This window comes from Lipotes vexillifer, unplaced genomic scaffold, assembly GCF_000442215.2.
Source record: "Lipotes vexillifer unplaced genomic scaffold, Lipotes_vexillifer_v1.1 scaffold810, whole genome shotgun sequence".
Lineage (NCBI taxonomy): Eukaryota > Metazoa > Chordata > Mammalia > Artiodactyla > Lipotidae > Lipotes > Lipotes vexillifer.
This window is the reverse complement of record NW_006797357.1, coordinates 699660-720045: the sequence shown is the minus strand read 5'-3', so window position 1 is coordinate 720045 and position 20386 is coordinate 699660. Positions and strand designations below refer to the sequence as shown.

The following is a 20386-nucleotide window of genomic DNA, read 5'->3' as shown; positions in this document are numbered from 1 at the left end:
TGTACCCAAAAAAAAAAAAAAAAAAAAAAAAAAAAAAAAAGAATAAGGACAGACTTTGAGATAGGTTAGGTGTTGGCATCGATGAAACAAACCCTCTTCTCATGGCTTTCTGATAAACCAAAAAGCATCCTTTTTATAGTTAGAGAAATATATATGAACAGATCAAGTGACTTGCATAATGTCATACTGAATTTCAGGAGTAGAGCTAAGAAACAAGATTCAAATTCAGATTTTCCCTCAACGAGTCTAGATCATGATTCAGAAATTCTTCTAGGTGATAAAGTCAACCTAGACAGATAAGCTCCACTACATGCTTTGGTGGCTGCTATCACACTAGCCCAAGTTTCCCACCACTCTTCTCTAATCTAATCTTCACCACCTAGACTCATATTCACAACTTTTAACTGATAAAAGAAAACCAAAACCAAAGAGTTTACTGGATTTACTTACTTTTCATCAAAACAGACCCACACCACACCGAAAACAATAAGGGACTGTCAAAAAGAATGTGAACAACAGAGGATGCAGACTTGGTGGGGTTAAAATCCCAACTTGCCCTCTTAGTAGCAATAAAAGAGAAATACCTGCCAACCTCAGAGAGTTGTTATGAGGAAAGAATCTGTAACACAGAAGTACCTCAGACACAAAAGACACTCAATAAATGATAGAACAAACAGAGCCTTCCATTTACCATATATGCAAAAATTCTAAACCAATGAGTACCCAATTATAATCTTTTCTTAGAGAATAAACAAAATTTTACAGTAAACAAAATGGGTGCCTTTGCAGTTGCTCTTTCCATCTCCTTGTCCAGTGATTTTTCTTACTGGGTCCCACAAAGCAGTTACTCTCCACATTGGAAACAGGAAATCTGCTGCTAAAATTACACAAGGGCATACCCCCCCCAAGTTACAGAGAAATTAACTTGTCAGAAATTTCATTTTTTCTCTCAAATTTTGATAGCTTCTAAAAGGATGCCTTTAAGTGTATCAGAAGATTAATACTCAAGTATAAGAATGTATTTGATTGAAAACATATACAATCACACATATTCTACCGAGAAAATCAGTGAATCACTAGACCATTCTCCCCACTCTTATTGTCCTGCCAGTGACCTCTGCTTATATTTCCCTAGATTTAACAAGATCCCAAATCTAATCTCCTCTCACATTCACCCAGCCCTCTAAGCCAAGACAGCCTTTGGAAAGTCTGATTAAAAAGATTCCTCCCTGCTGTTACCTACCCTGATGCCAGAGATGCAGCAACTGGGACCTGCCTTCTGAAAGTAGGTTACCTTTCTGAACCACACTCTGAACTGGTGTTGACTGTTCGTAGTCCAAAAACAGGTGTAAAAACACAAAAATTTTTCTTTCTATAAGTAAACAGAATTTCATTTCTTGTCGTGTTAGAAACACAGGTTCATGATAAAGCAGTAAACTGCCATTTTTAAAATGCTATCTCATTCTCATTCTAAATATGGAAGCTTAAAGATAATTGACAGAAATGGTGGAGACCCTTTTAAAATTCTTATTTAAAGATGGAGCCCACAATAATTTGGCTAGAGTAGAATATTAAGTGATTTTCCAGAAAGCCAGATATGAAATATAAGCTATTTGTAGCTACAGGGAAACACCAAAATGTTCTTTACAGGATAATATTTTTGCTCATACTTCACAATTACTGAATAAGGTAATATTCAAAAATCACTGTACTGCATTGGATATGTTCATCTTTTATGGCTTACATCACTAACCCTGCACTCCAATCACAAATGAGTTCGTTTCACATGAACAGTTCTAAGACTACACTTTTAACCATAGGTCCTGCTTCTCAACAAAAACTAAACTTAGGATTTTCAAATATTTGTTTAAAGTAACCACATAACATGACTAAGAAATAAATAATTTTAAATCAGCTTTCATTAAAAGGCCCATAATCCCTTATTCTAAAACCCAAAGCCCGCAAAATCCTAGTTCTTTCATGACATTTGGCACCAAAGCCTAACCTGAACTTATCTAATGGCAAAACTTAACCTGAACAAATGAAGGAATGACCCCAGCCTTTATTTACCCCACTTATTTTTACTAGTCTTATTTCACTACATAAAAATTAGTGTCTTTGATTACAAGATACTGTCCTAGACCCTGCTGAGGGCATTACATAAGGTGTATGAATCATATAACCTTTCAAAAATTCAGAAAGTTCTGGCTCCAAGAGTTCCAGGTAATGGACTGTGAACCTGTACTTAGATAAAATCTTCACTGTTAAAAGATGCTAAACTCAACCTATTATTTTCCAGAGAGCCAAAAAATTTGTAATGTATTATATAGATCTACTACATAATAAAACTTGAAATGGTAATGGTCCCTTACATAAAATGAACTAAATATAACCCACACATATATTTTCTTAATTATAGGACTATGACAAGATTTCAGTTGCTTGTTTTCTTTTTTTTCATTATAAAAACTGAAGGCTTGCACTGAATTTTTAAGTACTATCATGTTTTCTAAATTTAAGTCTTCACTAGATATTAAGTCTTATAAGTTAAAAGTACTTTATTTACTTAACTATCAACCAATTTTGCACTTTTCCTTTGGCAAGAGCCAATGATCTCAAGGCAAAACAAATACTCTCATAAAATGAGTTAACAAATAGATAAATTATATGAAGCAAAGTCCTGAAATTTTACTCTTTACATCTTATCAAGTAATCCTATTCCTAGCAACGAATGTATAAATTATTCACTATGAGAATAATCATCATTACTAATATTATTTAGACAAAGAGCACTGACATCTCACCAGACTTTGTGAGCAAATTTTTTTCTTTTCAAAATTTTTAACATTAATACACTTTATTTCTTAAAGTAATTTTAGGTTTATTAAAAAAACTGAGCAGAGAGTAAAAGATACACTCGTTCTTCATAACTACCACCCTTAATTTCCTCTATCATGAACAATTTTCATTGGTATGGTATATTTGTTATAACTGATGAACCAATATTGACACATTATTATTAACTCCATAGTTTACATTAAGGGCTAGTCTTCGTGTTGTACAGTTCTATAGGTTTTGACAAATACATAATGTCATGCATCCATCATTACCATATCATACAAAATAGTTTCACTTCCCTAAAAATCCTCTGTACCCCAACTGTTCATTCCTCCTCTGTCCTCCCACCAACCCCTAGTAACCACTGATCTTTTTACTATCTCCATAGTTTTGCCTTTTCCAGAATGTCATATGGCTGTAATCATACACTAGGCAGTCTTTTCAGATTGGCTTCTTTCATTTAGCAATATGTGTTTAAGGTTCTTCCATGTGTTTTTATGGCTAGATAGCTGACTTATTTTTAGCTGAATAACATTCCATTGTATGGATGTACCAGAGCTTATCCATTCACCTACTGAAGGACATCTCAGTCGCTACCAAGCTTTGGCAATTATAAATAAAACCGCTATAAACATCATGTGCTGGTTTTTATGTGGACATAAGTTTTCAATGCATTTGGGTAAATACCTAGGAGCTCCAATGCTAGGTCCTATGGTAAGACTATATTTAGTTTTGTAAAAAACTGCCAGTATTCCAAAGGGGCTTTACCATTTTACATTCCCACCAGCAATGACTGAGAACTGCTGTTGCTCCACATCCTCACAGCATTTGGTGTTGTCAGTGTTTCCAATTTTAGCCATTCTAGATACAAAAACAAGACCCATATATATGCTGTATACAAGAGACCCACTTCAGGCCTAGAGACACATACAGACTGAAAGTGAGGGGATGGAAAAAGATATTCCATGCAAATGGAAATCAAAAGAAAGCTGGAATAGCAATTCTCATATCAGACAAAATAGATTTTAAACTAAAGACTACTACAAGAGACAAAGAAGGACACTACATAATGATCAAGGGATCAATCCAAGAAGAAGATATAACAGTGTAAATATTTATGCACCCAACATAGGAGCACCTCAATACATAAGGCAAATAATAACAGCCATAAAAGGGGAAATAGACAGTAACACATTCATAGTAGGGGACTTTAACACCCCACTTTCACCAACGGACAGATCATCCAAAATGAAAATAAATAAGGAAACACAAGCTTTAAATGATACATTAAACAAGATGGACTTAATTGATATTTATAGGACACTCCATCCAAAAACAACAGAATACACATTTTTCTCAAGTGCTCATGGAACATTCTCCAGGATAGATCATATCTTGGGTCACAAATCAAGCCTTGGTAAATTTAAGAAAATTGAACTTGTATCAACTATCTTTTCCGACCACAACGCTATGAGACTAGATATTACAGGAAAAGATCTGTAAAAAATACAAACACGTGGAGCTTAAACAATACACTACTTAATAACGAAGCGATCACTGAAGAAATCAAAGAGGAATCAAAAAATACCTAGAAACAAATGACAATGGAGACACGACGACCCAAAACCTATGGGATGCAGCAAAAGAAGTTCTAAGAGGGAAGTTTATAGCAATACAATCCTACCTTAAGAAACAGGAAACATCTCAAATAAACAACCTAACCTTGCACCTAAAGCAATTAGAGAAAGAACAAAACGAAAGTTAGCAGAAGAAAAAAATCATAAAGATCAAATCAGAAATAAATGAAAAAGAAATGAACGAAACGAGAGCAAAGATCAATAAAACTAAAAGCTGGTTCTTTGAGAAGATAAACAAAATTGATAAACCATTAGACTCATCAAGAAAAGAAGGGAGAAGACTCAAATCAATAGAATTAGAAATGAAAAAGGAGAAGTAACAACTGACACTGCAGAAATACAAAAGATCATGAGAGATTGCTACAAGCAACTCTATGCCAATAAAATGGACAACCTGGAAGAATTGGACAAATTCTTAGAAATGCACAACCTGCCAAGACTAAATCAGGAAGAAACATAAAATATGAGCAGGCCAATCACAAGCACTGAAATTGAAACTGTGATTAAAAAGCTTCCAACAAACAAAAGCCCAGGACCAGGTGGCTTCACAGGCGAATTCTATCAAACATTTAGAGAGGAGCTAACACCTAACCTTCTCACACTCTTCCAAAATATAGCAGAGGGAGGAACACTCCCAAACTCATTCTACGAGGCCACCATCACCCTGATACCAAAACCAGACAAGGATGTCACAAAGAAAGAAAACTACAGGCCAATATCACTGATGAACATACATGCAAAAATCCTCAACAAAATACTAGCAAACAGAATCCAACAGCATATTAAAAGGATCATACACCATGATCAAGTGGGGTTTATTACAGGAATGCAAGGATTCCTCAATATATGCAAATCAATCAACATGATACACCATATTAACAAACTGAAGGAGAAAAACCACATGATCATCTCAATAGATGCAGAGAAAGCTTTCGACAAAATTCAACACCCATTTATGATTAAAACCCTGCAGAAAGGAGGCATAGAGGGAACTTTCCTCAACATAATAAAGGCCATATATGACAAACCCACAGCCTACCTCATCCTCAATGGTGAAAAACTGAAACCATTTCCACTAAGATCAGGAACAAGACAAGGTTGCCCACTCTCACAACTCTTATTCAACATAGTTTTGGAAGTTTTAGCCACAGCAATCAGAGAACAAAAGGAAATAAAAGGAATCTAAATCAGAAAAGAAGAAGTAAAGCTGTCGCTGTTTGCAGATGACATGATACTACACATAGAGAATCCTAAAGTTGCTACCAGAAAACTACTAGAGCTAATCAATGAACTTGGTAAAGTAGCAGGATACAAAATTAATGCACAGAAATCTCTGGCATTTCTATACACTAATGATGAAAAATCTGAACGTGAAATCAAGAAAACACTCCCATTTACCACTGCAACAAAAAGAATAAAATATCTAGGAATAAACCTACCTAAGGAGACAAAGACCTGTGTGCAGGAAATTATAAGACACTGATGAAAGAAATTAAAGATGATACAAATAGATGGAGAGATATTCCATGTTCTTGGATTGGAAGAATCAACATTGTGAAAATGACTCTACTACCCAAAGCAATCTATAGATTCAATGCAATCCCTATCAAACTACCACTGGCATTTTTCACAGAACTAGAACAAAAAATTTCACAATTTGTATGGAAACACAAAAGACCCCGAATAGCCAAAGCAATCTTGAGAACAAAAAATGGAGCTGGAGGAATCAGGCTCCCTGACTTCAGACTATACTACAAAGCTACAGTAATCAAGACAGTATGGTACTGGCACAAAAACAGAAAGATAGATCAATGGAACAGGATAGAAAGCCCAGAGATAAACCCACGCACATATGGTCACCTTATCTTTGATAAAGGAGGCAGGAATGTACAGTGGAGAAAGGACAGCCTCTTCAATAAGTGGTGCTGGGAAAACTGGACAGGTACATGTAAAAGTATGAGATTAGATCACTCCCTAACACCATACACAAAAATAAGCTCAAAATGGATTAAAGACCTAAATGTAAGGCCAGAAACTATCAAACTCTTAGAGGAAAACATAGGCAGAACACTCTATGACATAAATCACAGCAAGATCCTTTTTGACCCACCTCCTAGAGAAATGGAAATAAAAACAAAAATAAACAAATGGGACCTAATGAAACTTCAAAGCTTTTGCACAGCAAAGGAAACCATAAACAAGACCAAAAGACAACCCTCAGAATGGGAGAAAATATTTGCAAATGAAGCAACTGACAAAGGATTAATCTCCAAAATTTACAAGCAGCTCACACAGCTCAATAACAAAAAAACGAACAACCGAATCCAAAAATGGGCAGAAGACCTAAATAGACATTTCTCCAAAGAAGATATACAGACTGCCAACAAACACATGAAAGAATGCTCAACATCATTAATCATTAGAGAAATGCAAATCAAAACTACAATGAGATATCATCTCACACCAGTCAGAATGGCCATCATCAAAAAATCTACAAACAATAAATGCTGGAGAGGGTGTGGAGAAAAGGGAACACTCTTGCACTGCTGGTGGGAATGTGAATTGGTACAGCCACTATGGAGAACAGTATGGAGGTTCCTTAAAAAACTACAAATAGAACTACCATATGACCCAGCAATCCCACTACTGGGCATATACCCTGAGAAAACCATAATTCAAAAAGAGTCAAGTAGGGCTTCCCTGGTGACGCAGTGGTTGAGTGTCTGCCTGCCAATGCAGGGGACATGGGTTCGTGCCCTGATCCGGGAAGATCCCACATGCCGTGGAGCGGCTGGGCCCATGAGCCATGGCCGCTGGGCCTGCGCATCCGGAGCCTGTGCTCCGCAACGGGAAGAGGCCCCAACAGTGAGAGGCCCGTGTACCACAAAAAAAAAAAAAAAGAGAAATGCCCCAAAATGTTCATTGCAGCTCTATTTACAATAGCCCGGAGATGGAAACAACCTAAGTGCCCATCATCAGATGAATGGATAACGAAGATGTGGCACATATATACAATGGAATATTTCCCAGCCATAAAAAAAAAACGAAATTGAGCTATTTGTAATGAGGTGGATAGACCTAGAGACTGTCATACAGAGTGAAGTAAGTCAGAAAGAGAGAGACAAATACTGTATGCTAACACATATATATGGAATTTAAGGGAAAAAAATGTCATGAAGAACCTAGGGGTAAGACAGGAATAAAGACACAAACCTACTAGAGAATGTACTTGAGGATATGGGGAGGGGGAAGGGTAAGCTGTGACAAAGCGAGAGAGTGGCATGGGCATATATACACTACCAAACGTAAAACAGATAGCTAGTGGGAAGCAGCCGCATAACACAGGGAGATCAGCTCGGTGCTTTGTGACCACCTACAGGGTGGGATAGGGAGGATGGGAGGGAGGGAGACACAAGAGAGTAGAGATATGGGAACATATGTATATGTGTAACTGATTCACTTTGTTATAAAGCAGAAACTAACACACCATTGTAAAGCAATTATACTCCAATAAAGATGTAAAAAAAAAAAGAAATATGAAGAAAAAATTTTAGCCCTTCTAATAGATGTGTAGAGGAATCTCACTGTTGTTTTAATTTACAATTCCCTAATGAAGTATGATATGGGGCATCTTTTCATATGCTTATTTTCCATTTGTATATCTTCTTCACTGAGTTGTCTATTCAGACCTTTTTGCCACTTTTTGATTGGGCTTCTTGCTGTGTTTTAAGAGTTCTTTCTATATTCTGGACACAAGTGCTTTATCAGATATGTGTTTTATAAATATTTTCCCCCAGTGTGTAGCTTTACACAGAGCGGAAGTTTGTAATTTTAATTAAGTACAACTTATTAATTATTTCTCTCATGGACCATGCTTTTGGCATTGTTATCTAAAAACTCACTGCCAAATCCAAGCTGCAAATTTATTTTTAATTACAAAAATGTTCAAGGAAACAATGTCACAAGTTCAACCAATTTATTAGGACCTAAAACAGTAGAGTATATAATACCCCCAGCTAGAGTTTTCAAAATAGTATTTATGTAAGAGGAAAATAAACTTATGAAATATTAACACAAATGCCTTCACTTCACTTTTATCTAAAGTATGACAGATGACATTCCCAAAATAAGTTATACTGAGATACTCTGCCTTCAAACTCTTTGGTCCATAACAGAAAAACACAGATATTACCATGCTAGAATTTTCATGTATTCAGAGATGAAAGATTAAAATATATATATATATATATATATATATATATATTTGGCATATTTTATAAAAAGGAATTAATGAAAAGATAAATTTGACCTTTTTCATATATTTTAACATAACTGTATATTAACCTCATCACATCCATCAAAAATATTTTTGTTTGGTCGTTTTGCCAGTTCAATATTTAACAAATTAAAAAATTATGTCACTTCTGCTTGAAAAAGTGGCAGGGGTAGGGGTGTAACCCTGAGTGCAAGTTTAGATGCTCTGTAAAAGGACTTAATTCCTGGTGGGAGGCAAAATGAACATTTTAATCTCAATTATCTTCTTTTTTTAATAAATTTATTTATTTGTTTTTATTTTTGGCTGTATTAGGTCTTTGTTGCTGTGCACAGGCTTTCTCTAGTTGTGGCAAGCGGGGGCTACTCTTTGTTGTGGTGCGTGGGCTTCTCATTGTCGTGGCTTCTCTTGTTGCACAGCATGGGCTCTAGGCCTGTGGGCTTCAGTAGTTGTGGCACATGGGCTCAGTAGTTGTGGCACACGGGCTCAGAAGTTGCGGCTCGCAGGCTCTAGAGTGCAGGCTCAGCAGTTGTGGCGCATGGGCTTAGTTGCTCCGCAGCATGTGGGATCTTCCCAGGCCAGGGCTCAAACCCATGTCCCCTGCATTGGTAGGTGGATTCTTTACTGCTGTGCCACCAAGGAAGCCCTCAATTATCTTCTTATCACATATAATTCACTGATAAGGCTCATTTAGTAGAAAGAGATTTTAGGGCTTCTCAAAAATCAGAATTCCCATCCAGGAATAACATTTAACCCACTTAAATCCTGCAGATTTGTCAAGATACATGCAGTAGAAAAGTTAAAAGACAATGTCTAGTCATTTAATAGAGATGTACTCAGTGTGTGAAGCAACAGCTCTTGACCACTTAATCTTAGCAAAGGCATTCCATAACATTCCCTGAAACTACTTTTAAAAAGAAGATTTTGGGACTTCCCTGCTGGCGCAGTGGTTAAGAATCCTCCTGCCAATGCAGGGGACACAGGTTCGAGCCCTGGTCCAGGAAGATCCCACATGCCACGAAGCAACTAAGCCCATGCACCACAACTACTGAGCCTGTGCTCTAGAGTCCACAAGCCACAACTACTGAGCCCATGCACCACAACTACTGAAGCCCACTCGCCTAGAGCCCGAGCTCCACAACAAGAGAAGCCACCACAATGAGAAGCGTACATAGTGCAATGAAGAGTAGCTCCCACTCGCTGCAACTAGAGAAGCCTGCATGCAACAGACCCAACGCAGCCATAAATAAATAAATAAATTTCTTTTTTAAAAAAAGAAGATTTTATGAGCAGAAATTTTTTCCTATGAATCCTTTAAAAAGCCACAGCATTTAGGAAACCAGCAGTGGAATTCAGTAAGCTTGGCTAATGTGAAACTGAGTTTTAGTTTTCATTATTGGCAGTATATACTCAATATTTATATAACTTTTCTTTCCTGTAGGTTCATCCAATATATTAAAATTTATCAAAATATTTTCAAGTGTTCTGTAAAGTGGATGACAAATACTTAATATACCAAATCTATACATTACCCCTTCCAACAGTAGTATAAAAAGCAGTTTTAAACAAAGAAAATGTTTGTGATTATAACAAATTACTTAAGGATGCATCTGGTACTACTTCATTTTGTGACAATTACATAAAAATGGTGCTGGAATAAGTGCTCATATGAACTGACTGAAGCAGTACTTTCCACAACAATGCAGACAAAAAATACAGCTCCACATCAGAATAAGTAAACAAGGAAATAAAACTTTTTTCCAACCTAAGAAATTAAGCTCCATAATACCATATTTCTTTCATTCCAGTAGATGCTCCCCCATATTTTAAGATATCTCTAATCAGGATATATATTCAGTATGATAGTGTTCCATTTTTTTCCTGAAAAGCTATTTTAATGAGGTATCTGATATTAAGAGATGACCTGGAAATCCAATATATTTCCAAAGAGTTAAGCTGAATTTTCATGGTAGTAATTATTACTAAACATAAGTGACAATCTTATTCCATTTCACATTTAGTATTTATTTTTCATTAAATTTTTCTATCTATATTTATTAAACACCTATTACATACCAAGCAATGTGCTTGACACTAAGGATACAAGTGGAGCAAAACAGACCATTCTTACCCTAGCAAAGCTTATTGCCTTGCCCAATTGGGGGGAAACTGGGAAAAGGCAGCACGGCACTTATGTCAACATGGAAACAAAGGAGTTAAAATATTCAAGTGTGGGCAATAGGCCATTTTGATACTAGGCCATTTGGACTAGTACAGGAAAGGGTGGCACGAGAGACTTGTCATGCCATAAAACCCAACAAACACCAATGTCCTCCTACAGTGCAGGACTCTTATGGCCACTTTTGCCATAGGTAACACTGTACTTATATATTACTTTACAGCTTATAAAAATAAACATATTACTAACCCCTCCATTTTTTTTCTTCATAGCAATTTTTTATTACCATTTAAGTAGCTACTCAAAACTTAAAAAAAAAAAACTGGGCCTCATTTACCTCCTTTGGGACAGTCACCTAAAGAAATATGATTTTTCAAACTATATGCCAAAAACAAAGAACTTGAGAAAATCCATATATCCACATTAAATGATCTCCCTCATCTTCCCAAATATTGCCGAATCTCAAACTTTAGATTTGCAGTATTATATAATAATTCAATCCCCAAAACTTATCCTGTATTGTCTTTTTCCTCAGACATTAACAAAGGAAGTAAAAGTGATTTTAAAAAAGTAATCTGAAAGCAATTATAATACCAAAAATAGGGGAAAATATTTCTTCCAAGTTGTATTTTATCCTTTAAAACTGTGAATATTATCTACTTAATATAGCACACTAATAATACTTGTAGCAATAATCTACATAATAATCAATGCTAGAAAAATACTTGTGCTGAAATACAAAATCCTGGGGTTTTTTTTTTGTTGCATTCACACACACAACAGTTGAAAAGGATAATCCAAAGTCCACTACTCTAAATTTTGGTTTAAAAGGCTATTGACATTTCTGTGTTTTTTACAATAATCACCAAGAATGATGTCGCTAAAATCCCCAATCAAAAACGGGAGGGGCTTGAGAGTCCGCCTGCCGATGCAGGGGACACAGCTTCATGCCCCGGTCCGGGAAGATCCCACATGCCACTGAGCCTGCACGTCTGGAGCCTGTGCTCCGCAACGGGAGAGGCCACAACAGTGAGAGGCCCACGTACCACAAAAAAAAAAAAAAAAAAAAATGGGAGTAATCCACATCCTAGAGTAAGAGAATTTTAATAGGCAAACACTTCATACAATGGAGACATAACAGGATTTCAAATAACACATTTTTTAATGAACTTAAAGGTTTTTTTGCACATTAAGGTATGTTTACATAAATGTTCTTCCATCTATCTATACGCTTTCCTGCACATTGTTTCATAAGGCTGGTGGCTCAAATAGAGGTGACCAGTTACCATGGAATTTACGTCTTAGGAAAAATGTAAATATTTCCTTAAACTAACCCCAAATTTTCCTTCCGTTTTACTCCTATAAAAGTGGCTTTAATCAAATTAGGATGCATAGACTGCATGTGGAAATATTTAATATATCTTGAAACATAACTAAATCCAAGTCCCCTTCACCTTCAGAATACTGTGCTAAAGACATCACCAAAAAATAAAATAATAATTTGCTAGCCAAAAAAGGCAAATATGAACTGAAAAAACCAAAGAACAAGGCTATTATTCTTAGCCAATTTGGGGGAAAAATAGGCAAAGAAAAGCCAGCCTGTCCTACTGTGGAAATAAGGCTTCAGTTTGTTAAAACAATTAAAAAAATGTAAGTCAACTATCTGGGGAAGGCAACTGACGAGAGACAAGTTGTCAAAAGAGAAGTATGGCATGATCTGCTGAACTCCCAAGACACTCAAGGAGGTAAATCTTTATTCTGCTTCTTCTCATCCATTTCCAACTCACACAGAGAGACACAGGGCAAGGTGCAGGAATCTGAACCAAGGATAGAGAAAGTAAGCACAATATCTCAAGTGCCAACCTTAGCTAGTTTGTGAAATTTAACCTAGAAGCAAAGTGTCCAGTTATTTAAAGTAAAGAAACCCAATAGTAATCTACAAACTGATGAATAGTACAACTTTAAAAACAGTGATATAGGGCTTCCCTTGTGGCGCAGTGGTTGAGAGTACGCCTGCCGACGCAGGGGACGCGGGTTCGTGCCCTGGTCCGGGAAGACCCCACATGCCCCGGAGCGGCTGGGCCCGTGAGCCATGGCCGCTGAGCCTGCACGTCCGGAGCCTGTGCCCCGCAACGGGAGAGGCCGCAACAGTGAGAGGCCCGCGTACCCCAAAAAAAAAAAAAAAAAAAAAAAGAAAGAAAGAAAAACAATGATATAGTTTTGAGTTTTGATACATTCTGAGGATCTTCTTTTGCATATGTATTTACATTCTTTCTGATGAGCTGTATTCTCAAATTTAACAAATAAATCTATCTCTGTTTTTGTGGCCTCAATTTCCACTTAACATGATAAAATAAGCATAATCTTAGTTTCAGCTCTGCCATAAAATAGCTTACTGGGCTTGAGCAAGTATCTGGGCCTAAGTTTCTTCACTTGTCTACTGAAAAGTGTTGATCCAAAATGACTTAAATGAACTCTTCATTCTAAAATAATCATTCTATAATTCTTTATGATGACATCAAGTTATTTGGGGCAATATCTCCCTTTAACTGGAGAAACATTGCCCTGGACTGAAGCAGTGGCTATATTCTTTAAGCAATCATTCACCACACCAACACTGGTGACGACCGTACTATGGATTTACCCCCACCCCAATTCGATCACTTCAGAAAACCTCCAGCACAACAAACCCATCACTACCTACTTATTCATTTACTTACACAGGAAATGGGTAAACCAAGCCCCACTGTGTTGAGGACAGTGGTTGTGATGGTACTGTCATGGTACGGATACTGGATGCTGTTGTCTTTACAGAAAAAGCCTCTCTGAAATGGATATATTTGGCCCAAATTTAGAACAGCCATAGGCATGGAAGCTGTTAGGGAAGGGAAAAAAAGACACACATGGTTAAATTCAATTCACTTCATTAGGAAGTAAAGTCTACTGAATGGGATGCAAATCTTAACCGTATTTTGTCCTTTCTGAAAAAGGATCACTATTCCATTACATCCAAGAGTGAAGGCTGAGGAAACCATGCATCATTAGCTTGTCCACATCAGCCCCACCTTTATCAAGTTTAAATTCTCTTACTTGCCTTGACCTCTGATTTTAGGGACAATCAATAAAGGAAACCCCAAGGGAAGACAGCAACATTGGCCCGTGAAAAAACAAAGTTGAGAAAACAGGAAGGTTTTGTATTTTACATGTTGTTCGTAATTCATTTTTAACTGAATTGCTCAATACATTAAATATGTTTAAGAAAAAAAGGCAAAACTCAGTAAATACATTTAATAATCAATAATACATCATAACAGCCAAATGCAGTCAAGGAGGAAAAAGATACAAAATTTTGTTTCATATTAAAATTTAAATTAATAGGGTTAGAAAAAATAGAAACTGTAAGTATATTTGATAATAAGAACAGAAATAAGTCCTTTGTTTTCTGAAGACAAATTAAAAATGGTTTTTATTAGCTCTGGCAAGACTCCAAAATCACTTTAACAAGTTATACAGGAATAATGTTCATTTGAAATTTTTCACCCAAATAGAATGAAAGACCAAAGAGAAGTTAAATAACTTAAATTAGTAATTTCTTAGTATGTTTAAATTTACCACACTTTTAGGCTTTGTTTTATACAATTCAAACAGTCAAGCATCTACTTACTATATCCTTGATACTAGAGTATGCCATACATAGAGGAGACAATTAGTGTGAAACGGGCACTCGGTTCAAGAGCCTAAATTGTACATGTAGCAACAGAAGGCATACTCAGGAAGCAGTTTTAAAAGTAATAATACTAAGACAGATTTTTGAGGGATGATGAAATTGTTCTATATCTTGATTGTGATGGTAATTCCACAACTCTAAGTATTTGTCAAAACTCACAGAACTGTACCGAAAAAAAAGTACATTTTACTGTATGTAAATGTTAAAAGGAATACCATAAAAGAGAAAATATGACTAATTTCTAAAATGATATAAAAGGCCCTATAGGAATTCAGAGGTCAACGTGAACTGGAGTAGTTAGAAAAGACTATTAGGGCTTCCCTGGTAGCACAGTGGTTAAGAATCCGCCTGCCAAAGCAGGGGACACGGGTTCGAGCCCTGGTCCAGGAAGATCCCACATGCCGCGGAGCAGCTAAGCCCGTGCGCCACAACTACTGAGCCTGCGCTCGAGCCCACAAGCCACAACTACTGAGCCTGCGAGCCACAACTACTGAGCCCACATGTCACAACTACTGAAGCCCGCGTGCCTAGAGCCTGTGCTCTGCAACAAGAGAAGCCACCACAATGAGAAGCCTGCACACCACAACGAAGAGTAGCCCCTGCCCGCCACAGCTAGAGAAAGCCCGCGTGCAGCAACAAAGACCCAACATAGCCAAAAACAAATAAATACAGTAGTTAATTTTTTTAAAAAGACTATTAAAGAACAGGCAACTGAGCTGAACTTGAAGCAGCAGGTAAATCATAGGCAATAGGGAGGGCCTCAAGGAGAGCATTTAGTGGTAGAGGGATGCAAGAGCAGCATGAGGTCACACCAACAAGAGTACAGAGAGAATGAGCAAGAAGTTTTCAAGGTACATAACATTTTATAGCGAACATGTACTGCGTGCTCACACATGCCAAGCATTAGGCTACACAGATTAACTCAATCCTTACCTCAACCTTGTGAAGTAGGTAACATCACTTCCCCCTTTTTTCACATAAAATTATTATGAGGCTTTAAGAAATGAGGAACCCTGCTGGAACTAGTCAGTAGTGGAACCAGGATTACAACACAGGCTATCTGTTCCTAGAGTCAGTGTATATATGATGTCTCCCATGCAGGCAAGTGATTCGCTAAATTAACAGAATTCTGACAAGGAAGATGATTTGGGTGAGGGGTACCTGTCCTTTGAAAAAGCTTATTCAGTATAAAATACATGTTATGTTCATAATAAAAACTCAACGTTAATGAAACAAAATCTTCTCTTCTGCAGATTACTCTTAATTCCACAATTGTGTGGTTTTTAATGGGAGGAAGAGAACCTGAGATTTTGGGGTTTAACAAAAAGAATTATGTTTTTAAAATACTGGCCTAAGAAAGGACTTATCCTGTAGGAATAAATAAAGTATCACTGTCCTCTTTTGCTCAGGGTTAGTAACACAGTAAAATAAGGGGTTTTTAAAAATTAACTTTAAAAAAAATTAGAAAGGGGAACATTTAACACAGCTTTGAAATAATCTACTAATTAAGTGTTAAGTAGTATGTTGACAGGGAAAATAGAAAAGGACACATGAAAGAGAGTTTTGAATATGGAAACGACTCAATTTGAGGACTGGTCACAATTGTTGAGGCAGACCTGAAGATGACACTTCAGGCTTTGGGAATAGGGAGAATGATGGTCCCATTGACAAAAATGTGAAGTTGGGACGGGCAGCTGGTTTATGATGAAAGAAAATTAGTTGAGTATTGAAAATATTGCCTTTGGGGTAATCTGACACCTTAAATGCTCAGCCTCATCTTTCACTCTTCCCCATGTAGCTTAAGGCTCCGATCACACTGAACCATTTGCTGTTGCCTGAACATACTATGTTTTCAAAACCTTAGGTACCTACATATATGTTCAGCCTTCTGTTGGGGATACCTGTCCCCTTGTTTCCCTTTCCCTGATAAGTAAGGCACTCCCTACTTATCTGCCCCATGGCACCTTGGACACACATCCATTACATAGTATTTTAAACTGCTTTTTGCATTTTGTCAGCAACTTGAGGACAAAGACCATATCATTCTTGCATCCTTCGGACCAGGCACACAGTTGGCTCTCAGTAAAAATTCACTGAACGGCGAAAGGAATATAATGCAGGATGAAGATCAGAAGTAGAGACAGATTTGCAGATTGTTGGCATTGGAGGTGGTAAGAAGCCAGGTGAATAAAACAGTCTCAGAGAAAGCCTAAAGTCAAGACTAACAGAGATCAATAAAAACAATCAGGTAAGAACTAATATCCATAGTGAAATCATGAAAAGAGATTGCAGGAGAGAGAGGGAGAGGAGATGATTACATGCTCTAGAGGGCAGGGGCTGTGTCTCTCTCATTCAGCAGAACATATTGACCATTCTTTTTTTTTCGCGGGCCTCTCACTGTCGTGGCCTCTCCCATCGCGGAGCACAGGCTCCGGACGAGCAGGCCCAGCGGCCACGGCTCACGGGCCCAGCCGCTCCACGGCACGCGGGATCCTCCCAGACCGGGACACGAACCCGCATCCCCCGCATCGGCAGGCGGACTCCCAACCACTGCGCCACCAGGGAAGCCCCATATTGACCATTCTTTAAACACAAGAATGAACAATAGAGAAGTAAGACAATGTTGTTATACAAAAAGCCAATGAAAGTAGCTTAGAGTATCAAGTCTGTACTAGGTTAAAAGTAGGACGTCAATGCTAAGACATCAAGAAGAGTGAGAACAGGGCTTCCCTGGTGGCGCAGTGGTTGAGAGTCCGCCTGCCGATGCAGGGGACATGGGTTCGTGCCCCGATCCGGGAAGATCCCACATGCCGTGGAGCGGCTGGGCCCGTGAGCCATGGCCGCTGAGCCTGTGCGTCTGGAGCCTGTGCTCCGCAACGGAAGAGGCCACAACAGTGAGAGGCCCGCGTACCGCAAAAAAAAAAAAAAGAAGAGTGAGAACAGAGTAAAGACAATGAGGTCTGAGGAAAAAAGGTGTCATATACACTCTGTGAGAGAATATCTTACACCACCTCCACTAACACCCACATCTTTATGAAGAAACTTCAACAATGAGCTTCAACATTGGGTTGTCATTGTCTAGGCATGAATCTCTTTCTTCAAGTTAAATATATCACGATGATTTCCTCTATTACTCATGTGATTTATATATACACATGCACACATACACACGCACACTACTATGGGCTGAACTGTGTCTGCCCCCCCAAATTCTTACGTTGAAGTTCTAACCCCCAATTTTCCTATAATTGGAGATAGGACTTTTAGGAGGTAATTAAGCTAAATGAGGTCATAAAGGTAGGGTCCTAATTCAATAAGATTGGTGGTTTTATGAGAAAAGGGAGAGAGAGAGATCTTTTTCCACACGCACGCATCCAAGGAAAGGCCATGTGAGGATACAACAAGAACGTGGCCATCTGCAAGCCAGGAAGAGAGCCCTCAAAAGAACCTGACCATGCTGCTGGCACCCTGATCTCAGAATTCCAGCCTCTAGAACTCTGAGAAAACAAATTTCTGTTGTTAAGCCACCTAGTTTTTGGTATTTTGTATGGCAGCCCAAGCAGACTAAGACACACACACACACACACACACACACACACACACACACACAGGCATAGCCATCCCCCCAGAGTAAACAGACACCTCTACTCTAAAAAGCAATGAAATATTCTCTATCTACACAGAAATTATTTTCAGTGGTAATTTTTCAGGGTAGTAATAGAGAGTTCTGTGTCAAAGTTAGTATTATAGGAAGATTCTTCTCAAAACAAACTCTTTCATAGGACACGAATATTCTTTCCTTAATATATAAAGGATATAGAAACTATTTTTGACCCTAATCATAATTCTAGGGTATTTTTCTCTTAATTGAAATTCCCTTAAGAGAAGTCACTTTTAAAAGTTCAATGCTGCTAATAAACACATTTGTTAGCTGCTGTATTTCTGTTCTTAGCACATCTTCTCTAAGTTATATTGAGGAAGACAGATAAATGAATACCTGGAGATAGATACAGACATACATACATACATACATATATATATATATATATATATATATATCCTATATTCTTCTCCAATTAAGTAATAATTGAAATATCTCCCATTTTACATATAGTACATAGTTCCTTAAAGACAGGTTGTTATAAAATATTCCAATGGAATAAATCTAAAATGCATTTTAAAGAGAACCAATGTTAATTTCTAATATGTAGAAGCAAAGGTAAAGAAAAACAAGTCCTAAGTTTATGTTTTGGAAAGAATGAAATATAAATCTAGACATTATTAAAGTAACTATACTGACTTCAGTACCCACTACACCTTTCCCTATTTTCTCAATTTCAGACATCTAAATAAATATTACGCTATACCACAGGGAAATTCAAGTGTCCATCTTCTTGAAAATCTCCTCTCATTATTCACTCAGACATTTCAATTCCTATGACACGGCAGCCACAGTGCCAGGAAAGGAAAAAGAAAAAAAAAGAGAAGGACTAAAAACACTAAAAAAGGAAAGGAATGAAAAAGACCTCACCACAAAATTTTTAATAAGAGAGAGATAAGCGCTACTGGAAAATAACACAGCTGTAACTGCAAACAGAACTGAAGCTTAGATGACTTAGACAATGTAGCAGTCAGGATCCCAGCAGGAAACAGCACCCTCAAACTGGGGAACTTAAGAAGAGCTTAATGAGGGACTATTTACAAGGTATGGTGAGGGCAAAGTCAAGAGATAGTACAACCTTCTGAAGCTGCAACCACTCCTAGACCTAGAAGGTTCAAAGAGCTATGACCTCTGGGAGAGCCAACATGACAGGAGTTGGCAGGAGGACTCCAGGAGAAGAAACCCCACTCTCCTTCCAGTGCTTCCCATTCTTCAAACCCATCTAGAAGCCAAAGGGCAAAGTGAGCCTCCTAGTACTGAGGACAAGGTAGACAATGATGAGAGCAGGTCCACACAGGGAAAAAGCTATCTAGAACCGGGAGGCAGAAGGTAAGACCAGTCAGGGTCTCAGCATGAAATAGAGTCCAGGAACTAAATGTAAATAACTCAGGAGAGTTTAATAAAGGGACTATTTACAGAATCTATATTCAGACTATATATTAAGAAGTTTGGACTCTATTCTGTGGGTAACAGGAGACACACAACCCAATCTGTGCCTTAGTGGGGGAAAAGACTCTGGGGAAAATTGTATAAAGGAAAAAGAAGTGTGAAGTTAGAATAGAGGGAGGGCTTCCCTGGTGGCGCAGTGGTTGAGAGTCCGCCTCCCGATGCAGGGGACACGGGTTCGTGCCCCGGTCCGGGAAGATCCCACGTGCCGCGGAGAGGCTGGGCCCGTGAGCCATGGCCGCTGAGCCTGCGCGTCCGGAGCCTGTGTTCCGCAACCGGAGAGGCCACAGCGGTGAGAGGGCCGCGTACCGCAATAAAAAAAAAGAAGAATAGAGGGAAAGTCCAGAGGCAAGAAATACTAGTGTATATGAGAGATGTTGAGGGCTTGAAATAAAGAAATAACAGTGGGAATAAGAAGAGACAGTTCTAAAAATGTTTAGGGGCTTCCCTGGTGGCGCAGTGGTTGAGAGTCCACCTGCCGGTGCAGGGGTCGCGGGTTCGTGCCCCGGTCCGGGAGGATCCCACGTGCCGCAGAGCGGCGGGGCCCGTGAGCCATGGCCGCTGAGCCTGCGCGTCCGGAGCCTGTGCTCTGCAACGGGAGAGGCCACAACAGTTGAGAGGCCCG

The 20386-nt window shown here is 38.2% G+C and overlaps 1 protein-coding gene across 2 annotated transcripts in view; it reads right to left on the bottom strand.

Annotated features, from left to right (window-relative positions):
- The window catches only part of PLPP1 (phospholipid phosphatase 1), a 116671-nt gene that overhangs the window by 66433 nt on the left and 29852 nt on the right, over nt 1–20386 (bottom strand). Inside the window, exon 2 of one of the 2 annotated variants that reach the window (XM_007469274.1) lies at nt 13648–13802. The exons of the other annotated variant lie outside the window; for it this stretch is intronic. Within the exon in view, the coding sequence (XP_007469336.1) occupies nt 13648–13802 (155 nt within the window). The remainder of the gene's footprint in view (nt 1–13647; nt 13803–20386) is intronic. 2 annotated transcript variants of the gene reach the window in all.